General features: G+C 38.5%; 1 protein-coding gene and 1 long non-coding RNA gene across 3 annotated transcripts; both read left to right on the top strand.

Annotated features, from left to right (window-relative positions):
- The first annotated feature begins 8,333 nt into the window (after window positions 1–8,333).
- On the top strand, window positions 8,334–8,871 carry LOC149632427 (uncharacterized). Its single transcript, XM_089851098.1, has 2 exons — window positions 8,334–8,551; window positions 8,608–8,871. Exons 1-2 carry the CDS (start codon window positions 8,334–8,336, stop codon window positions 8,795–8,797), a joined length of 408 nt encoding a protein of 135 aa, XP_089707224.1. The 3' UTR covers window positions 8,798–8,871.
- Window positions 8,872–14,662: 5,791 nt separating this feature from the next.
- Window positions 14,663–15,617, top strand: LOC149632426 (uncharacterized). 2 transcript variants are annotated; one of them, XR_016373854.1, is made up of 4 exons: window positions 14,663–14,735; window positions 14,799–15,029; window positions 15,093–15,176; window positions 15,395–15,617. It is a non-coding gene; the product is annotated as an uncharacterized LOC149632426 (long non-coding RNA). The 2 variants fall into 2 exon arrangements; XR_016373853.1 differs by lacking the exon at window positions 14,663–14,735 and having other exon boundaries at window positions 14,758–15,029.
- The last annotated feature ends 3,553 nt before the right edge of the window (window positions 15,618–19,170 follow it).

Raw genomic sequence — 19,170 nt, 5'->3', positions numbered from 1 at the left:
TTCTTTCTTCTTCTTTCTTTCTTCTTCTTTCTTTCTTCTTCTTTCTTTCTTCTTCTTTCTTTCTTCTTCTTTCTTTCTTCTTCTTTCTTCTTTCTTTCTTCTTCTTTCTTTCTTCTTCTTTCTTTCTTCTTCTTTCTTTCTTCTTCTTTCTTTCTTCTTCTTTCTTTCTTCTTCTTTCTTTCTTCTTCTTTCTTTCTTCTTCTTTCTTTCTTCTTCTTTCTTTCTTCTTCTTTCTTTCTTCTTCTTTCTTTCTTCTTCTTTCTTTCTTCTTCTTTCTTTCTTCTTCTTTCTTTCTTCTTCTTTCTTTCTTCTTCTTTCTTTCTTCTTCTTTCTTTCTTCTTCTTTCTTTCTTCTTCTTTCTTTCTTCTTCTTTCTTTCTTCTTCTTTCTTTCTTCTTCTTTCTTTCTTCTTCTTTCTTTCTTCTTCTTTCTTTCTTCTTCTTTCTTTCTTCTTCTTTCTTTCTTCTTCTTTCTTTCTTCTTCTTTCTTTCTTCTTCTTTCTTTCTTCTTCTTTCTTTCTTCTTCTTTCTTTCTTCTTTCTTTCTTTCTTCTTCTTTCTTTCTTCTTCTTTCTTTCTTCTTCTTTCTTTCTTCTTCTTTCTTTCTTCTTCTTTCTTTCTTCTTTCTTTCTTCTTCTTTCTTTCTTCTTCTTTCTTTCTTCTTCTTTCTTTCTTCTTCTTTCTTTCTTCTTCTTTCTTTCTTTCTTCTTCTTTCTTTCTTCTTCTTTCTTTCTTCTTTCTTTCTTCTTCTTTCTTTCTTCTTCTTTCTTTCTTCTTCTTTCTTTCTTCTTCTTTCTTTCTTCTTCTTTCTTTCTTCTTCTTTCTTCTTCTGCAGTTAGGTTTAAATTCTTCGCCTAGAGCCATAATCTCTCGCAATAGAAACTGATTATCGTATCCGCTAGCATTATGGGCCAATAAAGTTACCTTCTTGACAGAGGCTAATGTTCTTAGAAAAGCTAAAAAATTTGAAACAGGGTTTGCTCCTTCAAAAACTCTCTGTCTCGGAGGAGACAGCAAAGGAGAGGCTGGTGGACTAACCCCCCTTTTTTTTCCTCAGATTCTAATACCTGAATCGCTTCAAAATCATAAAAAATATAAAGCAAATCAGGGACAACTTTCTGTTTCTTAGCTTGGCGAACTTTAGGAGGTTCTTCTTTAATTACCTGAACGTAACAATAGTGTGGACTGGGAGTGTATCTACTGCACACAGAACAATAGGTCTCACCGCACGTATGGGGCTGATTTTTACGCTTAAATAAATTTATTTGCGTGAAACATTGTTTGCAATGAAATAGTTGCGCGCAAATACTCTTCCCGTCTACACCATCTTGTTTATGATAATTAAAACATTCATCTCCTTTGAAAACCTTGAGACATTTGTCACACGCTCGGTCAGCACCCGTACAAGTTTGATCTCTTAAACAATTGTAACAATAAAGATTGCAACTATGATCTCTCTTGTTTCTAAATCCTACCAGACAATTTTCACAGTAATGGTCCATCCCGAACAAAGGTCTTAAAGACGTGACGACGTTGTAATGTCTATTTTGATTAATTAATATCAAACGAGGTCTATTGTCGTCATTGTCGATTTCCCCCAAAATCAACTCGGGCAAATTATTTTTAAAAATATATATTAATATATTATATTGCGCTAATTCGGCTTTAAATTTTTGTATAGATTCTACTTTACCGCAGTCTTTCGGGTTAACTTTAGCTTTGCGGCAAAGCTCTATAGCGGCATCTCGTTGAGAGGCCGTATCGCCTCTATCCGCTCGTGTGTACGAAATCGACTTAAATTTGTTTTTAAGCGCGATATTAGTCGGTTTTTCTTAAGTTCCGAATGCGCAATTGCCACGGAAATCGCTCTCGCTAGACACAGATTATCATTGTTCACGATCCTGATAATTCCTCGAGAGTCACGAGAAAAGATATCAAAGGACCGCACTCCTTTGGGAGCGGCACGGCCAAACCCTTCCACCGGGATTCTCACCACGTGAAATTTTAAGACGATGGGTCCCAAAAAGAATCTTTCAAACTCATCATCGTATAAAACTGACTCTATCTCATCTAAAACAGATTATATAAAAAAGGACTTGGTTTGCCCAAGCCTAAAAAACAAAACGATAAGAGTTTTTTCCAGTTGACTGAAGCGCGGATATTTTATTTTTCTATATAATTTTAAAGACAATCTGTATTTTACTACTCTTTAATTCAATCTCCTGATTTACTGGTAATGGATTTATTTCCTATAAATTAATTGAAATAAAATATTACTTATCTCAGATTTTTCAACAACAATTCCATTTTCGTAAAAATTTTATCATGAAAAATCTGAGATAAGTAATATTTTATTTCAATTAATTTATAGGAATTAAATCCATTACCAGTAAAATCAGGAGATTGAATTAAAGAGTAGACTCACTCAATAGTCTGCCTAAGCATGGATTTATAATAGAAGCTTACGCTTCCTGGATATTTCACTCACCTTAAAACGCGCACAACATTTATTCCTCGTCTGAAATAGTACCAGCCTGGCACGCGCGTTTGTGACGTAGAATTTGAGGCAAATTGAGAGGGGGGTAGAAGTGTTTCACGTGATCGAGTTCTAATTTTGAATAGCGCGTGCGAAATTATTTTTAGAAAAGGGCGCGCGCGCGCCGAAAGAAAAAAGTTTGCCTCAATTTCTACGTCATCAGTCCCCACCCGCGCGAATTTTTGTGACATAAATGTGTTTAAAATCAAAATGCCTTACTGAAGGCTACAGGGAAATATCCATGAAGCGTAAGCTTCTATTATAAATCCATGGCATAAGTAAGGCAACTTAAGCCTTAGTCGAAACTAACATCTAAAATATAAATTAAAAAGGTACCTTAAGTATAGAATTTCAACCGAGACACATAATTAAACGAAAATTAGACCCGCCAGAGAAGTGTTTAATAAATATAGTGTTATATTTATTGAAAAATATCAAGTTAAAGTTTCAAGGCGGTGAAATGGCAAATTAGCGTCGTCTACTGTAGAGTAACGAACAATTAGCGTCGTCTGCTGTAGAATAATCTTTTGAGGTACTTACATTTTTAATTAAATTAACATACTTAGACTTAATTAAATTTGATGAAACTTGAAAAAGGCACACCTTGAATAGTTACTTGTTAATTTAAAAGTATTCCGAAAGCTAACTTCCATGTAGTTTTTAAATGATTCGATGTACAGGAGCACCAAAAACCCCATGTTATTCCTATGGGAAAATCGGCGAAAATCTGTGAATTTTCATTTAACACTACGGGAGGGTGTGGGATCTTATCTAGAAGGGCCTACTGGCCCTCTAGAATTTAGAGTCCAATTGGTCAGCTCTACGAAATGAGAGTGATATCTCCCCCCTGTTTGGCAAGCTTAAACTTTCGGCCGTTATCTGAATCATATCAGATGGAGCTAACCTATTAAGAACGGCCTGGACAATATTGGCTAAGCCTTCAACCAAATTATTAGTTATTCTTACGGAAATTTCGAGACCCGTTAGGTTAAATCTAGGGTACATTTGCACTCTTTGATCCGTAATTTCACAGTGAGGTAGAGAATCTATTGGCGTCATAACTGCCCCCCTCGCTCCGCCTCCAGATTGGTCAGGGAAATTACTAAGACCCGAAAAATCTATAGAGGCGAAATCGTTTTGAGAGGCGAAACCCAGCTCTGGATTATTGTTTAAAAAGTCGCGAGCTATACGATCATTCTGGGAAGATTCAAATTCCCGCACAATTGATTCTTCCTTTTCGAAAATGTTTAAAGCTTTAATCATGTTTTCATCTTGCTCATCAACGAGTAGATTTTCAGCTTGCATTTCGTCTATATCGCGTTGACCTATGTCAAACGCCCTTTTTTCGAAACGAGCCATATATTGCTCACTACACGTTAAAGGCAGATTATTAAAGAATGTTTCCAACTCTTTAATGTCGCGGCATTGTTCAGGCTCACGCGGTACGCTTAACATATATTTAAATATGTCTGTAAATGTTTCAAGAATAGCGTATCCTCTATTAGATAAAAATGTCGGTAATATTTCCCCGACTGTAGCTGGGTTAAGTTTGAGTACTGTACATAAATTAAAGAAAAAAGCGTAGATTTTCTCAATGGGCCAAGGTCGTGAAACAACCAACGACTCGATCTCTAATAAAATAGATTCTTGAGCGTCTATATAGCGTTGATTTATTTCTAACGCTCTTTGTTCGAAACGGGCCCTATATAGATCACGATACGCTAAAGGCACATTATTATAGAGTGTGTCCAACTCTTCCGCGTTGCGGCATTGTTCGGGTTCACGCGGTACGCTTAACATATATTTAAATATGTCGGTAAATGTTTCAAGAATAGCGTATCCTCTATTAGACAAACAAGGCGGTAAAATTTCCCCGACTGTAGCTGGGTTAAGTTTGAGTAATGTACATAAATTAAAGAAAAAAGCGTAAATTTTCTTAATTGGCCATGGTCGTAACGCGGCCAATTCCTCGATCTCGAATTAAATAGATTCTTGATCCATCTTTACGCGTTTTTATAGTAAAAAAAAACTTACGTTAAATGCTATCCCCATGAAAAACAAAAAAGAATATAAAAATACGTTACCTTTCAAATCAAGACGTGTCCGGGCAGGTTTTGTAAAACTTTTCTAAAAGCGAGACTATGCTATTCGTCTTTACTTTATAACTCTGAAGTAGAGAATGAGTTTTGCATACTCAACATATCGCCTTATATAAGTCATAACACTCACCTTACCCCCCTCCTCCCCCCACATGTTGTACGTAACGGCTTTTTACGAAGCAAAAATGTAATCTTTTTTAGATACATCCCCCCTCTCTCCCTCTAAAGAGCCCGTACTATAACATGAACCGACCAACACAGTTTCGTCCAGGCCTGTTTACCCTATATGAAAGAGGCCAACCCATAACTAGAACTGCCACCCACCCTCTCTCCCCAAAACTAAACTCTAACTAGAACTCCCCCCCTCTCTCTACCCCCAAGCTAAACTCTAACAAGAACAAATCTTTGCCCAGACCTGTTTACCCTATATGAAAGAAGCCAACCTTAAACTAGAACTGCCACCCCCTCTCTCCCCAAAACTAAACTCTAACTAGAACTCCCCCCTCTCTCTCTACCCCCAAGCTAAACTCTAACAAGAACAAATCTTTGCCCAGACCTGTTTACCCTATATGAAAGAAGCCAACCTTAAACTAGAACTGCCACCCCCACCCCCCCCTCTCTCCCCAAAACTAAACTCTAACTAGAACTCCCCCCTCTCTCTACCCCCAAGCTAAACTCTAACAAGAACAAATCTTTGCCCAGACATGTTTACCCTATATGAAAGAAGCCAACCTTTAACTAGAACTAACCCCCTTTCTCCCCCTCTAAAGAATGAAGACATAAGCCATGTTAGGGCTCACTTTGATTTTGACAGTCGAATAAGAAGGTCGCTTGAATTGTAAGTAGAATTTTTGCGTAACAGTTTTGGGCGCTCGCTTGGTATAATAGCAACGGTTGCTTTTTTTAAGATAAGAATGGAAGTTGATAATTTTCGTAAACGAAAACTCCCGTCCAAACCTCGTAAAATCAATTCGAGATTTCATTTGGGAGAAGTATTTCTATCTTTCGGATTCACGTCTGATCTCAATATAGAGATTAGAGTATGCCAGAAAGAACCAGATTTGTCTACGTTTCGCTTTGATGTTGACACCTGGCAAGCTTTTGCATCCAAAATTGGTCCGCTTAGCGGATGGACAAGTTGCCAAGAACCCACATCATACGACGCTATTTTAGCCGATACTCCATTATCTTCGACATCAGCACACGCAACCTTTAACAATCTAAAGCTGGAAACGAATATCAGGGGTGGAGACAGTATCGACTTCACATTGAACGCTTCAGAAGCAAGCGAGTTAAATCGATTAATGCCATATATCAATGAACATGTGAAAAAGCTTGTATCGAACGAACAAGTCTATTTATTACTTGGTGATTTGATTTGCGCTGAACTTATTACCATATATAAAATATTACACATAGATTACGGTGAATTCTTTTCTTTCGAAGAAATTGAAGATCATATTAATTTTGACCGTGTACTATCATATTTTGGCTCGTACGTTTCACCGTATAAAATATTAATGGCTTTTGAAAGTAGATTAAAGGAACGCGGAATAAGTTTTGATTTTCAATCGTATAATATATTTAATATATTAATGTCTCAAACTTCTTATTTAAAGAAACGTATAAGCGTTGTCAATCTTATTGGCCTGGTGTAAATTTGTATTGAAATAAATTTTTTAAAACGTAATTTTTGTCATTTGATCTAGATAGGCATATATATTTATAGGACCATAACAAGACGCTTCTAAAGCATTGTGGACAACAATAACTAGTCTACAAAGAAATCGGCTAGGATTGTGTTATTATCGTTAGAAATCATTTGAACTCGGGGTCAAATTCTGTTTTTTAGGAATGTGACAGCGTCTAGACTTGTATTTATTAATGTACAAAAATCACTCTCAGCCTAAACACTGACGAACCACTACTACTAAGACTAAATCCAGCAACAAACTTTCAACATGTGAGTATAATGTTTTTTCTCCTGAAATCATAGAATAAGTTTTTTTGTTATTTAGGGCACCCAATCCTTTACCGTTTGGGGATAGGGTCTTTGAATTTCTAAACCCACCTGTCCCAGATGAACCTTTAGAAGAAGAACCTTTTCCTGTAGCGGAACTAGAGGAAGTGGTGGTGGGGGGAGGGGAGGAGGAATGGGAGAATGAATCCAATTCTGATGAGGAATTGGATGAGGATGATGAAGATCCTACGCCATTGGATTGTAACATCCAACGGTAAACATTCCATGTTTTCTCCTATTTTTTAGTAGCTATATTTCCTCCGTAAAATTTGAGCAGGATCTTAGCCCAGATCTATCAGGCGGCCGAGGAAGAAGAACGGCTTGCCAACAACGCAGTACGCACGGCCGTCGAACAAGTGTACGCGGTCGAGACAAATTATGTTATCGAAGCCCTGGGTCAAACCCTGTTGGGTTTCATGGTATTCCCTGTAGAACCCCTAGAAGAGGCACCCCTAGTCGAGGAACAGCCCTTAAACATAGCTAACTGTTATTGCGGCTTGTAAGTTATATAGTTTTTTTTCTTTTTTAAGACCATTTCTAATTTCTTTTTTCTTTACAGTCTCAATACGGCCATCTTAAAGTTTTTTAAAAGGAGAGCCCGAATATACAGGGAATCTGAAGGGGAGGTTGATGTTGACGGCGTGATTGACGCCGCGTCCGTTCGGACGGCAACCGAGCACGACATACGTCGGGCGAAACTGTTCCTCGACTAAGTCGCCTACGGGGTGCTCGCCCAACAGATGGTAGATCTAGGGCTTTTTCGCTAACATAAATATCCGCGTCTCGGGGGGGCTATTCAATTTCCCGCCCCTAGCCCCCAAAGGTAAGAAACCGTTTTTGTATATTATAAGGGGGGGGGGTAAAGAGCGTCTGGGTTTCAACGGTCCCCCTCCATACTATATATACGGAGAGTTTCCCAATACTAAAATCATTCTCGCTTTAGCTTCGGCCAGAACATCATCCACCATTATCATATGAGCATAGTGTTTTTTTCTGAAATCGTGGAAAGACTAACTTTTGAAATTAATAGGGCGTACAGTCATATTGACGATGTTCTTTTGTACACGGACGACGAGGAGGACCCGAGACAAAATTTTCACGAGTGGCAACAGCGTCATCCACCCCCACATCAACCCCAGGAAAACCCGCCGAGAGTAAATGAACATCCGCCAAATGATTGCAGCCTCTTCAGGTAAAGTCTCTATATTTTTTAAAACTTTAATGGCTATATTAAAACATTTTTTATAGGATCCTTGCTGATGTCCATAAGGACTTAGTGAGGATTCGCGCGGAGAATCTCGGACATGGTTTTGATCTCCGCGAGGACGATGTTGTCTTCCGGGAGTTGAGTTCTCGACTCATACCATTCGTTGACATAACACCCACTCCCGGAAACCCAATGCCGGTTTACGTTAACACGTCTCGCTCGGGCTCGTAAGTTAATTAGCATTATTTTTTTTAAAGATGGATCCCTAATATCTTTTCTTTCTATTTTTAGTCTCAATACCGCTATCACCGACTATTTCAAGGTAAGAAACCGTTTTTGTATATTATAAGGGGGGGGGGGTAAAGAGCGTCTGGGTTTCAACGGTCCCCCTCCATACTATATATACGGAGAGTTTCCCAATACTAAAATCATTCTCGCTTTAGCTTCGGCCAGAACATCATCCACCATTATCATATGAGCATAGTGTTTTTTTCTGAAATCGTGGAAAGACTAACTTTTGAAATTAATAGGGCGTACAGTCATATTGACGATGTTCTTTTGTACACGGACGACGAGGAGGACCCGAGACAAAATTTTCACGAGTGGCAACAGCGTCATCCACCCCCACATCAACCCCAGGAAAACCCGCCGAGAGTAAATGAACATCCGCCAAATGATTGCAGCCTCTTCAGGTAAAGTCTCTATATTTTTTAAAACTTTAATGGCTATATTAAAACATTTTTTATAGGATCCTTGCTGATGTCCATAAGGACTTAGTGAGGATTCGCGCGGAGAATCTCGGACATGGTTTTGATCTCCGCGAGGACGATGTTGTCTTCCGGGAGTTGAGTTCTCGACTCATACCATTCGTTGACATAACACCCACTCCCGGAAACCCAATGCCGGTTTACGTTAACACGTCTCGCTCGGGCTCGTAAGTTAATTAGCATTATTTTTTTTAAAGATGGATCCCTAATATCTTTTCTTTCTATTTTTAGTCTCAATACCGCTATCACCGACTATTTCAAGGGGAGAGCGGGTACCCCCAATGAGGGAGTCCTAGACCGGCATAGGCAAAAACGTTTCCTCAGAGCTGTAGCCGATGATGTTCATTTACAAACAGGCCTTTAATATTTCAATTTTTTTCTATTTAAAATTATATATATATACAAATAAAACATGGATAAAATATTTAACGCCTCTTGATTTATACATACATATTGCAAAAGTAAAAAAATGCCCCGCTTTAAAAAAAACGTTGAGAGAGAAATTCCTAGGCTTGTACATGCATTCCCCCGCTTTGCACGTGTAACGGAGAGAGGAAACCGAGAGATATATTCCTATAACATTTCAGTGCTATACGGAGAGAAAACGAGCGCCGCTAGGCTTGTACATGCATTCCCCCGCCTTGCACATGTAACGGAGAGAGGAAAAAAACCTCTCCAGTCTTCACAGCGCTCTCGCGGCGCTCGCCGCTAGGCTTGTACATTCGCAAGCGTAAAAATAAAGAGACGGTCAAAGGGAAAGAGACGGTGAAAGTCAGGAGGGAACCAAGAGAGATAAAAAAAAAACTCTCCAGCCTTCACAGCGCTCTTGCGGGTATCGGGCTGGGTAAAGAGAAAGTGAAAGTCAGAATAAAAAGGGGGACTTAGCGCAAAGAGAGAGCATACACTCAAGAACAACCTCCACCCTTCAGGTGGAGGAGGTGAGGGGGAGACACACCAACCCCCTCCGGGGATGGAGGCATGGGGCAAAATTTCGTCCCCCCCTTCGCGGGTATAAACCATGGGGGAAAAAAATTCATCCCCCCCTGCGCTGCCCGCGGTATCGAGGCTTACTATTCTCTCATGGCTTTCATAATGTCAAGTAATTTTGTACTAATATTTGGCAATGGGGTAGAAAAATATTCATTGGTATAAAAGTATCTAGAGAGGGATATTTGAGTGAAATTGTTGGACAGAAATTATCTGCATGTAAGACCAAAATTAATTCGTTCAGTCTCAAAGTATATCGCACACTGAACAGCCAAAAGAGTTAAAGGGTAAAGCATATATAGTAGATTAATAAAAGGTTACATGGTAGATGTTTTGATGGAGGAAGGCGGTACGGGGGAGAAGGAAGTGGTGGGGGAGGAGGAGGTGGTGGGGGTGGTGGGAGAAAAACCCCCATCCTCCAAAGTGACTGGAGGGGAGTCCCAACCAGCTCCAACAAATGCTAATGCAAAAGCCATGGAGACACCATTTTTAATATTTTGTAAGTATTAAGCCACATTTAAAAATGAAAAGCTTTTATTAAATTGGGGCTCATTAAAAGAAATTTAGCTTCAGGTTTTTGTCATAAATATCCCGAAAGCCTGAAGTTTTAAATATATCTAACAACCTCAATTCCTTTTCTGAGTTTCAAGTAAAACTTTTTGTTTACAACATATTTTTTTGTAGCATCATTAGTTCATCATCATTTTTATCTTTAAAATTTTTGTCTCTTTTTTTTTATGAAACATTTTCTTGCCCAAAAATTAAAATAAATCCATTTCATCCATAAATCCATTCTTTTTAATCCATTTTAATGAAGTAACGTTCCATTCTTAATAACTGACCTTTGCAAATTTTATTCTTTTAATTTAAGAAATGGTTTCGCAACTATTTTTTGTCCTTCGAACATTTGAAATGGTTCTTAAGAAACAATTGTCCAGCCATTTCGTTATCCCTTGAAGTTTACAAACAGGTGACCAGCCATTCCCTTATCTTTTGAACTTAATAAATAGTTTCCCAGCCAGTTTGTTTTCTCTCGGCCTTAAAAAACGTTTGACCAGAGTGGGGCACCATAGCATTTAGCCCTTTCGTCTCGCAGCAAAAGGATCCCGGGTTCAATGACGGAGTGTGCCACTGGGTCACAATCTACGAACGAATCCTGCGTATTTTGCAAGTTCTCTCCCCATTTAAAATTTTTCCTCCACGGCCTAACGCTGTTTCTCCTTTCCATCAAAATTTGTAGAAGTTAACGATAATTGTTAGGGTAGGGCGCTCTCAGTTAGCTGTGGCATAGGGGCTAGCTACAGCTCCTCTATGCATTGTAAAGGGACCCACCTGTAAGCAAGGCACATGCTTAGTGTGGCCATCCCTTCCCAGACAAAAGCTTAGATTATATTTCGTTATCCCTTGGGCTTAAGGAACAGTTGACCAGCCATTTTGTTATCCCTTGAACCGTAAGTTTATAAGATATGTTCCATAAGTAAAACTGATAGTTAAAGAACGACGCAACGACGCAAGAATTGGCCTCACACGTTTTCCAGCCCATCTTCCTACTTAGTGCATGATAAGCTTTTGACAAAACCTCACCAGCTGTCGCTTTACGAGAATAGACGTTCCGCTAGCGCCACTTCATTACAAGCTCTCAGTCACCTTGACAAATTTATGGTTCAAGTTAAGAAACGATTGAACAGCCATTTCGTTATCCCTTGAAGTTAACAAAAGGTTTTTTCATTCATTTCATTATCCCTTGACGTTAAGAAACGGTTTCACAGCCATTTTGGTATCTCTTAAAAAGATTCATTCCGCCATCCTTATTCCATTTTTTTTGATTAATTTTAATAAATTAACGTTCTGTTCTCATTAATCCATTTTAATAATTATTATCCCTGAACTTAAGAAAACGTTTCCTAGTTATTTTGCTATCCCTTTATCTTACAAATGGTTATCCAGCCATTTCCTTAGCAACACAAATGAATAATTTATTGTAACATAAATGAATCATTAATTACTGTAAACAAATATTAATTTTTATTAAATAATTAATTTCTTGATCAACTTGCGTTAATCAATTTCTTCATAACTTAATGACATTTCGACGAATTTTTAAAGAAAATAACTAAATATTTGCCTTTCTTTAAGTTTCTGCCTGCAAGCATAGCCCACTCGATCCGCGCTTATGGACACAAGCTGCTCGCGCTATATATTAATATTTGACCAGGTCACGTCGTCTGCTAAACTTAGGAAGTGGACAATTAATAAAATTTTTTGAGTTAATGTCTGGACTCTGGTTACCCTTGAATTTTCTTAGTGGTCCCGTGGTTTTATTTTTAAACTGGTCATTTGCCCTGTGCCATCGCCTTATTTCCCACACTGGACAAGGAAGCATTTCTCATGATTGAGTCATGAAGGATAATGGCCATCAGGGTGGGAAATAAGGATTTTTTTAAACTGGACATTGGGCCAGCGACCCCTCTGGCCTGGAATAAATAAACTGGTCCATGACCACTGACCAGGGCGCGTCGTCTGCTAAATTGAACAAGTGGATAATTACAATATATTAGGTAATGTCTGGACTCTGGAAACTCTTCAATTTTCTTAGTGGTCCTGTGGACCAATGACCCCCCTCCGTTTTAATTTTTAAACTGGTCCAGGCAATTTTTAAACTGGTCATTTGCCCTGTGCCACCGCCTTATTTCCCACGCTGATGGCCATCATTGTTGTGTAAGAGACAGCGTGGCACAGCGTGGGAAATAAGACGGTGGCACAGGGCAAATGAACAGTTTAAAAATTGCCTGAACCAGTTTAAAAATTAAATCGGAGGGGGTCAGTGGTCCACAGGACCACTAAGAAAATTCAAGGGTTTCCAGAATCCAGACATTAGCTAATATATGGTAATTATCCACTTGTTCAATTTAGCAGACGACGCGCCCTGGTCGGTGGTCATGGACCAGTTTATTTATTCTAGGCGACAGGGGTCGCTGGCCCCATGGATTTATAATAGAAGCTTACGCTTCCTGGATATTTCACTGTAGCCTTCAGTAAGGCATTTTGATTTTAAACACATTTATGCCATAAAAATTCGCGCGCGTGGGGACTGGGGGCTGATGACGTAGAAATTGAGGCAAACTTTTTACTCTCGGAGCGCGTGTGTGCGCGCTTTTCTAAAAATTATTTCTCGCGCGCTATTAAAAATTAGAACTCGACTTCCACCCCCTCTGAATTTGGCTCAATTTCTACGTCATCAGCCCCCCAGTCTACACGCGCGCGAATTTTTATGGCATAAATGTTGTGCGCGTTTTAAGGCGAGTGGAATATCCAGGAAGCGTAAGCTTCTATTATAAATCCATGCTGGCCCAATGTCCAGTTTAAAAAAATCCTTATTTCCCACCCTGGCCTGGCAGCCCCATATTTGTTTAACCTGCCCCTAGCCCACTCGATCGCGCGTAACACGCCGCAAGATGCAGAGAAGCGTCCGTGAGCATGGATCGAGTGGGCTATGCCCTACCTGGCCAAGTCAGCTGACTTAGGTGAAATATTTATTACTTCTATCATGAATCTATATAACTATGAGTATAAAGCTGCGTTACGCTGTCTAACCGTTTGGGCGAAAGGAGACATCAGTCACGTGTCTGCTAGTGTTAGGAGCGGGAGAAGGGAGGTGGAGTCCGGGGGGGGTGTAAATTCGAAACGTCACTTCCTCTTGTCTCATGATTGGCTATTTGAGCTACGCAAAACGCGTCAAAGCTAGGAGGGTAACACCCAAATCAAATCGACATGATAGAAGGGGCATACGATAGAGCTGTATATTCATAGTTATAGTTATATAGATTCATGCTTCTATGCGACTTAATTCTAGACATTCTTGAACGAATCATCTAGTGAAAATTTTATAAGACAGGCTTCTGGCGATGGGTTTTTTCTGAGCCAAATTTGCTTTTAAAATTTAAAAAAAATTCATTTCAACCTTTTTTCCTCTCTTCAGAAATTTAATAATGACAGTGTGTTACATATTTATCCAAAATTTATATTAATTAATTAACACACTGTACATCCGTATAATTTGTAATCTCGTGCTTGGAAGAGGCTGAATTAAAAATATTAATTTGATGACAGGAATCAGTGATGGTGTGATTGAATCTATCATTTATTTTGTCAGCAAAAACCTATCTTCGTAGCGGGGGTGGTCCTAATTTGCCAATAGATTTTTTACAAACTTTTTTTGCAAACTTGCCAATACTAGTTGTAGCTTACCCCTCGAAAAGTTTGCAAAAATTTTATACTAATTTGCCAATACTTTTTAAATTTTTTTACAAACTTGCCAATAGAAAAGTTTGTAAAATCTTATACTAATTTGCCCATAATTTTTTTCATTTTTTTTACAAACTTGCCAATAGAATTATACAAACTAACAAATAATAAGAGGAAATCACAAATGTCAAAAACTATGTGACAACTTACCAACCATCGTCTGCTTAGTACTACAACTTATGAAGATGCCGAGGATGTAATTCCCCAGAGAAATTAAAGAAATACATCTTAATTGCTTAGCTTTTAATCGAAATAATGTAGAAAAACACTGTAAAGTTAATAATTTTACAAAATGTTGAAAAAATATTAGCATTATTTTTCAGTTTCTAAGACTTTTATGCGTAAATTCTTTGACAAAGGAGTTTTCCTCCATGGAAATGGTACCAATTAGTGTCTAAAATTAATTAAATATTATTTCTAATTATTATTTACCGTTTTCATAGGATTTCATTAGAAAAAAGACAAAAATTCTAATTTGCCACTACTTTTAAAAACAACTCCAGAAACTAGTTTTCCTCCATGGATATGGTACCAATTAGTGTCTAAAATTAATTAAATATTATTACTAATTATTATTTACCGTTTCCATAGGATTTTATGGGAAAAAAAGACAAAATTTGCCACTACTATTAAAAACCACTCCAGAAACGAGTTTTCCTCCATGGAAATGGTACCAATTAGTGTCTAAAATTAATTAAATATTATTACTAATTATTATTTACCGTTTTCATAGGATTTCATTTGAAAAAAGTCAAAAATTGAATTTGCCACTACTTTTAAAAACCACTCCAGAAACGAGTTTTCCTCCATGGAAATGGTACCAATTAGTGTCTAAAATTAATTAAATATTATTACTAATTATTATTTACCGTTTTCATAGGATTTCATTTGAAAAAAGACAAAAATTGAATTTGCCACTACTTTTAAAAACCACTCCAGAAACGAGTTTTCCTCCATGGAAATGGTACCAATTAGTGTCTAAAATTAATTAAATATTATTACTAATTATTATTTACCGTTTTCATAGGATTTCATTTGAAAAAAGACAAAAATTGAATTTGCCACTACTTTTAAAAACCACTCCAGAAACGAGTTTTCCTCCATGGAAATGGTACCAATTAGTGTCTAAAATTAATTAAATATTATTACTAATTATTATTTACCGCTTTCATAGGATTTCATTTGAAAAAAGACAAAAATTGAATTTGCCACTACTTTTAAAAACCACTCCAGAAACGAGTTTTCCTCCATGGAAATGGTACCAATTAGTGTCTAAAATTAATTAAATATTATTACTTATTATTTTTTACCGTTTTCATAGGATTTCATTTGAAAAAAGACAAAAATTGAATTTGCCACTACTTTTAAATTTTTACAAGCTTCTCCAGAAACGACTTATTCTCCATTGAAATGGTACCAATTTGTGTATAAAATTAATTAAATATTATAACTAATTATTATTTACCGTTTCCATAGGATTTTATGGGAAAAAAAGACAAAATTCTAATTTGCCACTACTTTTAAAAACAACTCCAGAAACGAGTTTTCCTCCATGGAAATGGTACCAATTAAGTCTCTTAAACTGCCCTTGCTTAGCTGGAAAGAAAAAACTGAACTATGAGAGCATCTAGTGCCATTTGTTTACAATGAACCACAAGGTATCTTTAGTTGAAAATGGTTAATATCCCAAAGAAAAGGAAAGGAATTTTTTTTTCAAAACCATAATTTATCGGTTTTTTTTGGGATTATTATTTCTTTGAAGTAAATTCTGAAAAAATAATGAACGAAACATGTGCACGATGAATTCCTTTTAATTTTAATAATTCATAGTAATACAATGATCTTCAATTGAATAGTTCACAATTTATAAAATTATTAAACACCGCCATATTATCAACCCAACAAAATGTTTCTTCAATAACCCCAAAAATTATGTATAATTGTTGAGGCTTCACACAACATTCGAAAGTACAGTTAAAGAACCTCTTGTGAAATGGCTCCTGTTTGAAACATGTTTAGTATTTTGTGAGATTTTTGACACAATTATAACTCGACTATTTTCGATAATCAGAAACTGCATTGGTTTGTGACCGTCACTGTTGCGGTAACACTGCAAGTTCGGGTCGTGTGCTTTTGTTATTGATGAATTTCAGACCGAATGCATATGGTAATCTGCACCGGGAAAATTTCATCACATATAATTACTTATAAAACCATCACTAAACATGGCGTAAAATCAAGACTCCACCGATTTATGTTCTTCTGTTTCTCACAAGCGATGCGCGTTTACGAATGTTGCACTACTACTAGAGGTGCGTTCTGTATACCAATAGTTTTATGTAATAATTTCTGTTAAATTCGAATTCACACGACAATTACTTCATTGCACTATCGTTGTGTACGCTGTTCAACGGTTGTTGCTGGTGGCACTAGGCACACTTTCTTGTTCTTACATGGTCTTGGTGTTGGTTTTATTAAGTTCAAAGCGCCAGGCACCTATAGGGTAGGATCGCCGACATGTATCGTATACCCTCAAACTTTGTCTCCCAGAAGCTTGACTTACAGGAGTGCGCCACACTCCCGGCTAAACTTTAAGCTTTAAGTTTAGCCTTGTAGGAGAGAGGAATGGAGTGGAAACCACCATACCTATACGGGATTTACGAGAGGTATTTCTGTGGGCGCTGCCATAACCTGTTGGCGGCCTTAAGTTAGTGGCTGACATTCCCTGTCGTCGAACGCGCTCCGTAGCCTTGGCAGAACAACTCTCCAAAAAGGGGGTGGTAACCTCGTAAGTCCCGTATAGCGTTGCCTCTGTACCCCTACCTACGGCACCGTAGTCCTCACAGCATCCTCAGCGGTTAGGTAGGGTCGAGCGCTTTCTTTACGAACCTTGGTCGTACCCAGCGTGGGAAATAAGGCGCTGGCACAGGGCAAATGACCCGTTTAAAAATTCGGAGGGGGGTCAGTGGTCCACGGGACCACTACGAAAATTCTACGGTAACCAGGGTCCAGACAATATCTGAACTATTTTAATTACCCACTTCTTTAGTTTAGCAGACGACGCGCCCTGGTCAATGGTCATGGACCAGTTTATTTATTCCAGGCCAGGGGGGTTGCTGGCCCAATGTCCAGTTTTAAAAAAATCCTTATTTCCCACCCTGGTCGTACCGGACGAAATTGAAAAGGACGCTCCCTCTATCTTAAAAATAGAAGCTAGTTCTCGTACACATAAAATGGCGCTACGCGGTAGCACATGGCAACGCCTACCGAAGGGTAGGGGCGTGCGCGAGGTACATTGGGAGAGATACGGTGCCGCAGGTCGCTCATCATCATTTCCAATCCATCTCAACTCCCTTATCCCTGGTTTAGCGGCCCGAACAAAAAATCAAGCACAGCCCACTCGATCACGCTTTGGCTGCACGGCAGCACGAGTGCACGTCAGCGTGTGAAATAAGGTGGTGGCACAATTACCGGTTTCAAAATTGACTGGTACAGTTTAAAAATTAAATCGGAGGGGGGTCAGTAGTTCACGGGACCACTGGGAAAATTCATGGGTAACCAGTGTTCAGACATAGGGGCGCTTTTGTAAGAGGGGATACTCTACGTGCCTGGTACGGGGGATGACACTGAGCTAAGAGATAGAAGGGTATGACGTTACTCTATATTCGAGGGCGGGGGGGGGGGGATTTGGTGGCCAACCGCCCTGTTTAAAAAATCCTTATTTCCCACCCTAGTCGGGGAATTTAGGATTTTTTTAAACTAATCCTTTGGGGAGTCGGGACCAGTAACCCCCATTTTTTGAATTTAAAAACTAGTCCAAAAGGAAGATTGCTATTTCCCAGACTGTAGTCTGCACAATGCTAGCTGCACTGCATTGGCCTCAGCCCTCAGGCCTGGCGAGTATATATACCACAGCCCACTCGATCACGCTTTTGCGCACACGCTGTCAACTCCCCTTCTAACAATGTTTTTTCCTGTGCGAAAGCGCGTATTTCAAATTTTCGGGTTTTACGTTCGAAAATTCTAAGCTTTGACACAGTTTTTTCGCACAAATTTTTAAAAAAGTGGTTGAAATCTCTTGAAATTTTAATAAAAGTAGAAATCCGACCACAGTATGAAAACCTACATAAATTTGTCAAAGATATTGTCAATAATGGCATTATTAACTTAAACCTTGAAATTACGTACCAACTAACATATAGTGAATGACTAGGCCAATAATAGAGTTTGTACAACGTCTTTCTGTAAGATACAGGTTAGCTTAGGGTCAATACTCGTGTCCAAGAAATAAGTAGATCGAATATCGATACGAACACTCGTTTGAAGTAATTTTCAGGTATTTATCAGCTGGTGAAATACCATGGCAGTAACTGGCCTATTTTTCCATTCTAATGGCGTGAGATAGAAAACTCATTTTCCCACGCTTTTGATTGGCCATTTCCGTTTGGATAGTAAGGTTTTAGTTTTGTTTTAGTGGTTTTCTTCAGCTCAATATTTTTTTATTTATTTGTATTTGTCCACAAAGTCAACAAATGTGACGTGTATGTGAACAACGCAATTCGATACGCTATAGGATAGGCAACTCCCTATCTCGAACGACAGCTTATTCTGTATGTACTCTGTTACAACATCGGTTGTCTGTATGCGCAAAACTTGGTCTGTATGTAACCTAGTTTTGTGGGTACTGACAAGAGACGAAAACTTCAGGATTTTCTGGATTAAAAATATCCGCGGGTTTTTTTTTAGCTCGAGTGCGCGGACCCCTAGGCCTTAGTTTCAAAAACTTGTGAAATTGCCTACAGCCTACAACACGTATTTGCAACTAAGGCCTAGAGGTCCGTGGACTCGAGGCAAAAAACTAGCGGATATTTTAAATCCTGAAGATCCTGAAGTTTTTCGTCTCTTGTCAGTACGCACAAATCTAGGTTACATAGAGACCTAGTTTTGCGCGTGCTAACAACCGATGTTGTAACAGAGTATATACAGAATAAGCTGTCGTTCGAGATAGGGAGTTGCCTAACCTATAGCGGGGAAACAAATTTCTCACGCGCATTTTTTATACATGGTATTACAGTGGACGTGTCTGTGCGTGTGTGTGTGTGTTTGTCTGTCAACGCGCTTTCGCAATTGGCAAATCGTAGCAAACGTGTTCCCAATTTTTGCCTCCTACTCTCATTATTAAGAATTAAGATTAAGAAGCACGCGTTGATCGGCAAGGGTTAAGAGAAATGTCTAGCCTCCGAATGGCAGGG

This window comes from Phalangium opilio, unplaced genomic scaffold (assembly GCF_054372755.1).
Source record: "Phalangium opilio isolate 3A_F unplaced genomic scaffold, DU_Popi_V2 ptg000100l_1, whole genome shotgun sequence".
NCBI lineage: Eukaryota > Metazoa > Arthropoda > Arachnida > Opiliones > Phalangiidae > Phalangium > Phalangium opilio.
This window is presented reverse-complemented; position numbering and strand designations above follow the sequence as displayed.

Coding starts and splice junctions, on each gene's coding strand:
- LOC149632427 (XM_089851098.1), top strand. CDS start 8,334: ATGAGCATAGTGTTTTTTTCTGAAATCGTGGAAAGACTAACTTTTGAA. Junction 8,552..8,607: donor AATGATTGCAGCCTCTTCAG/GTAAAGTCTCTA, acceptor CATTTTTTATAG/GATCCTTGCTGATGTCCATA.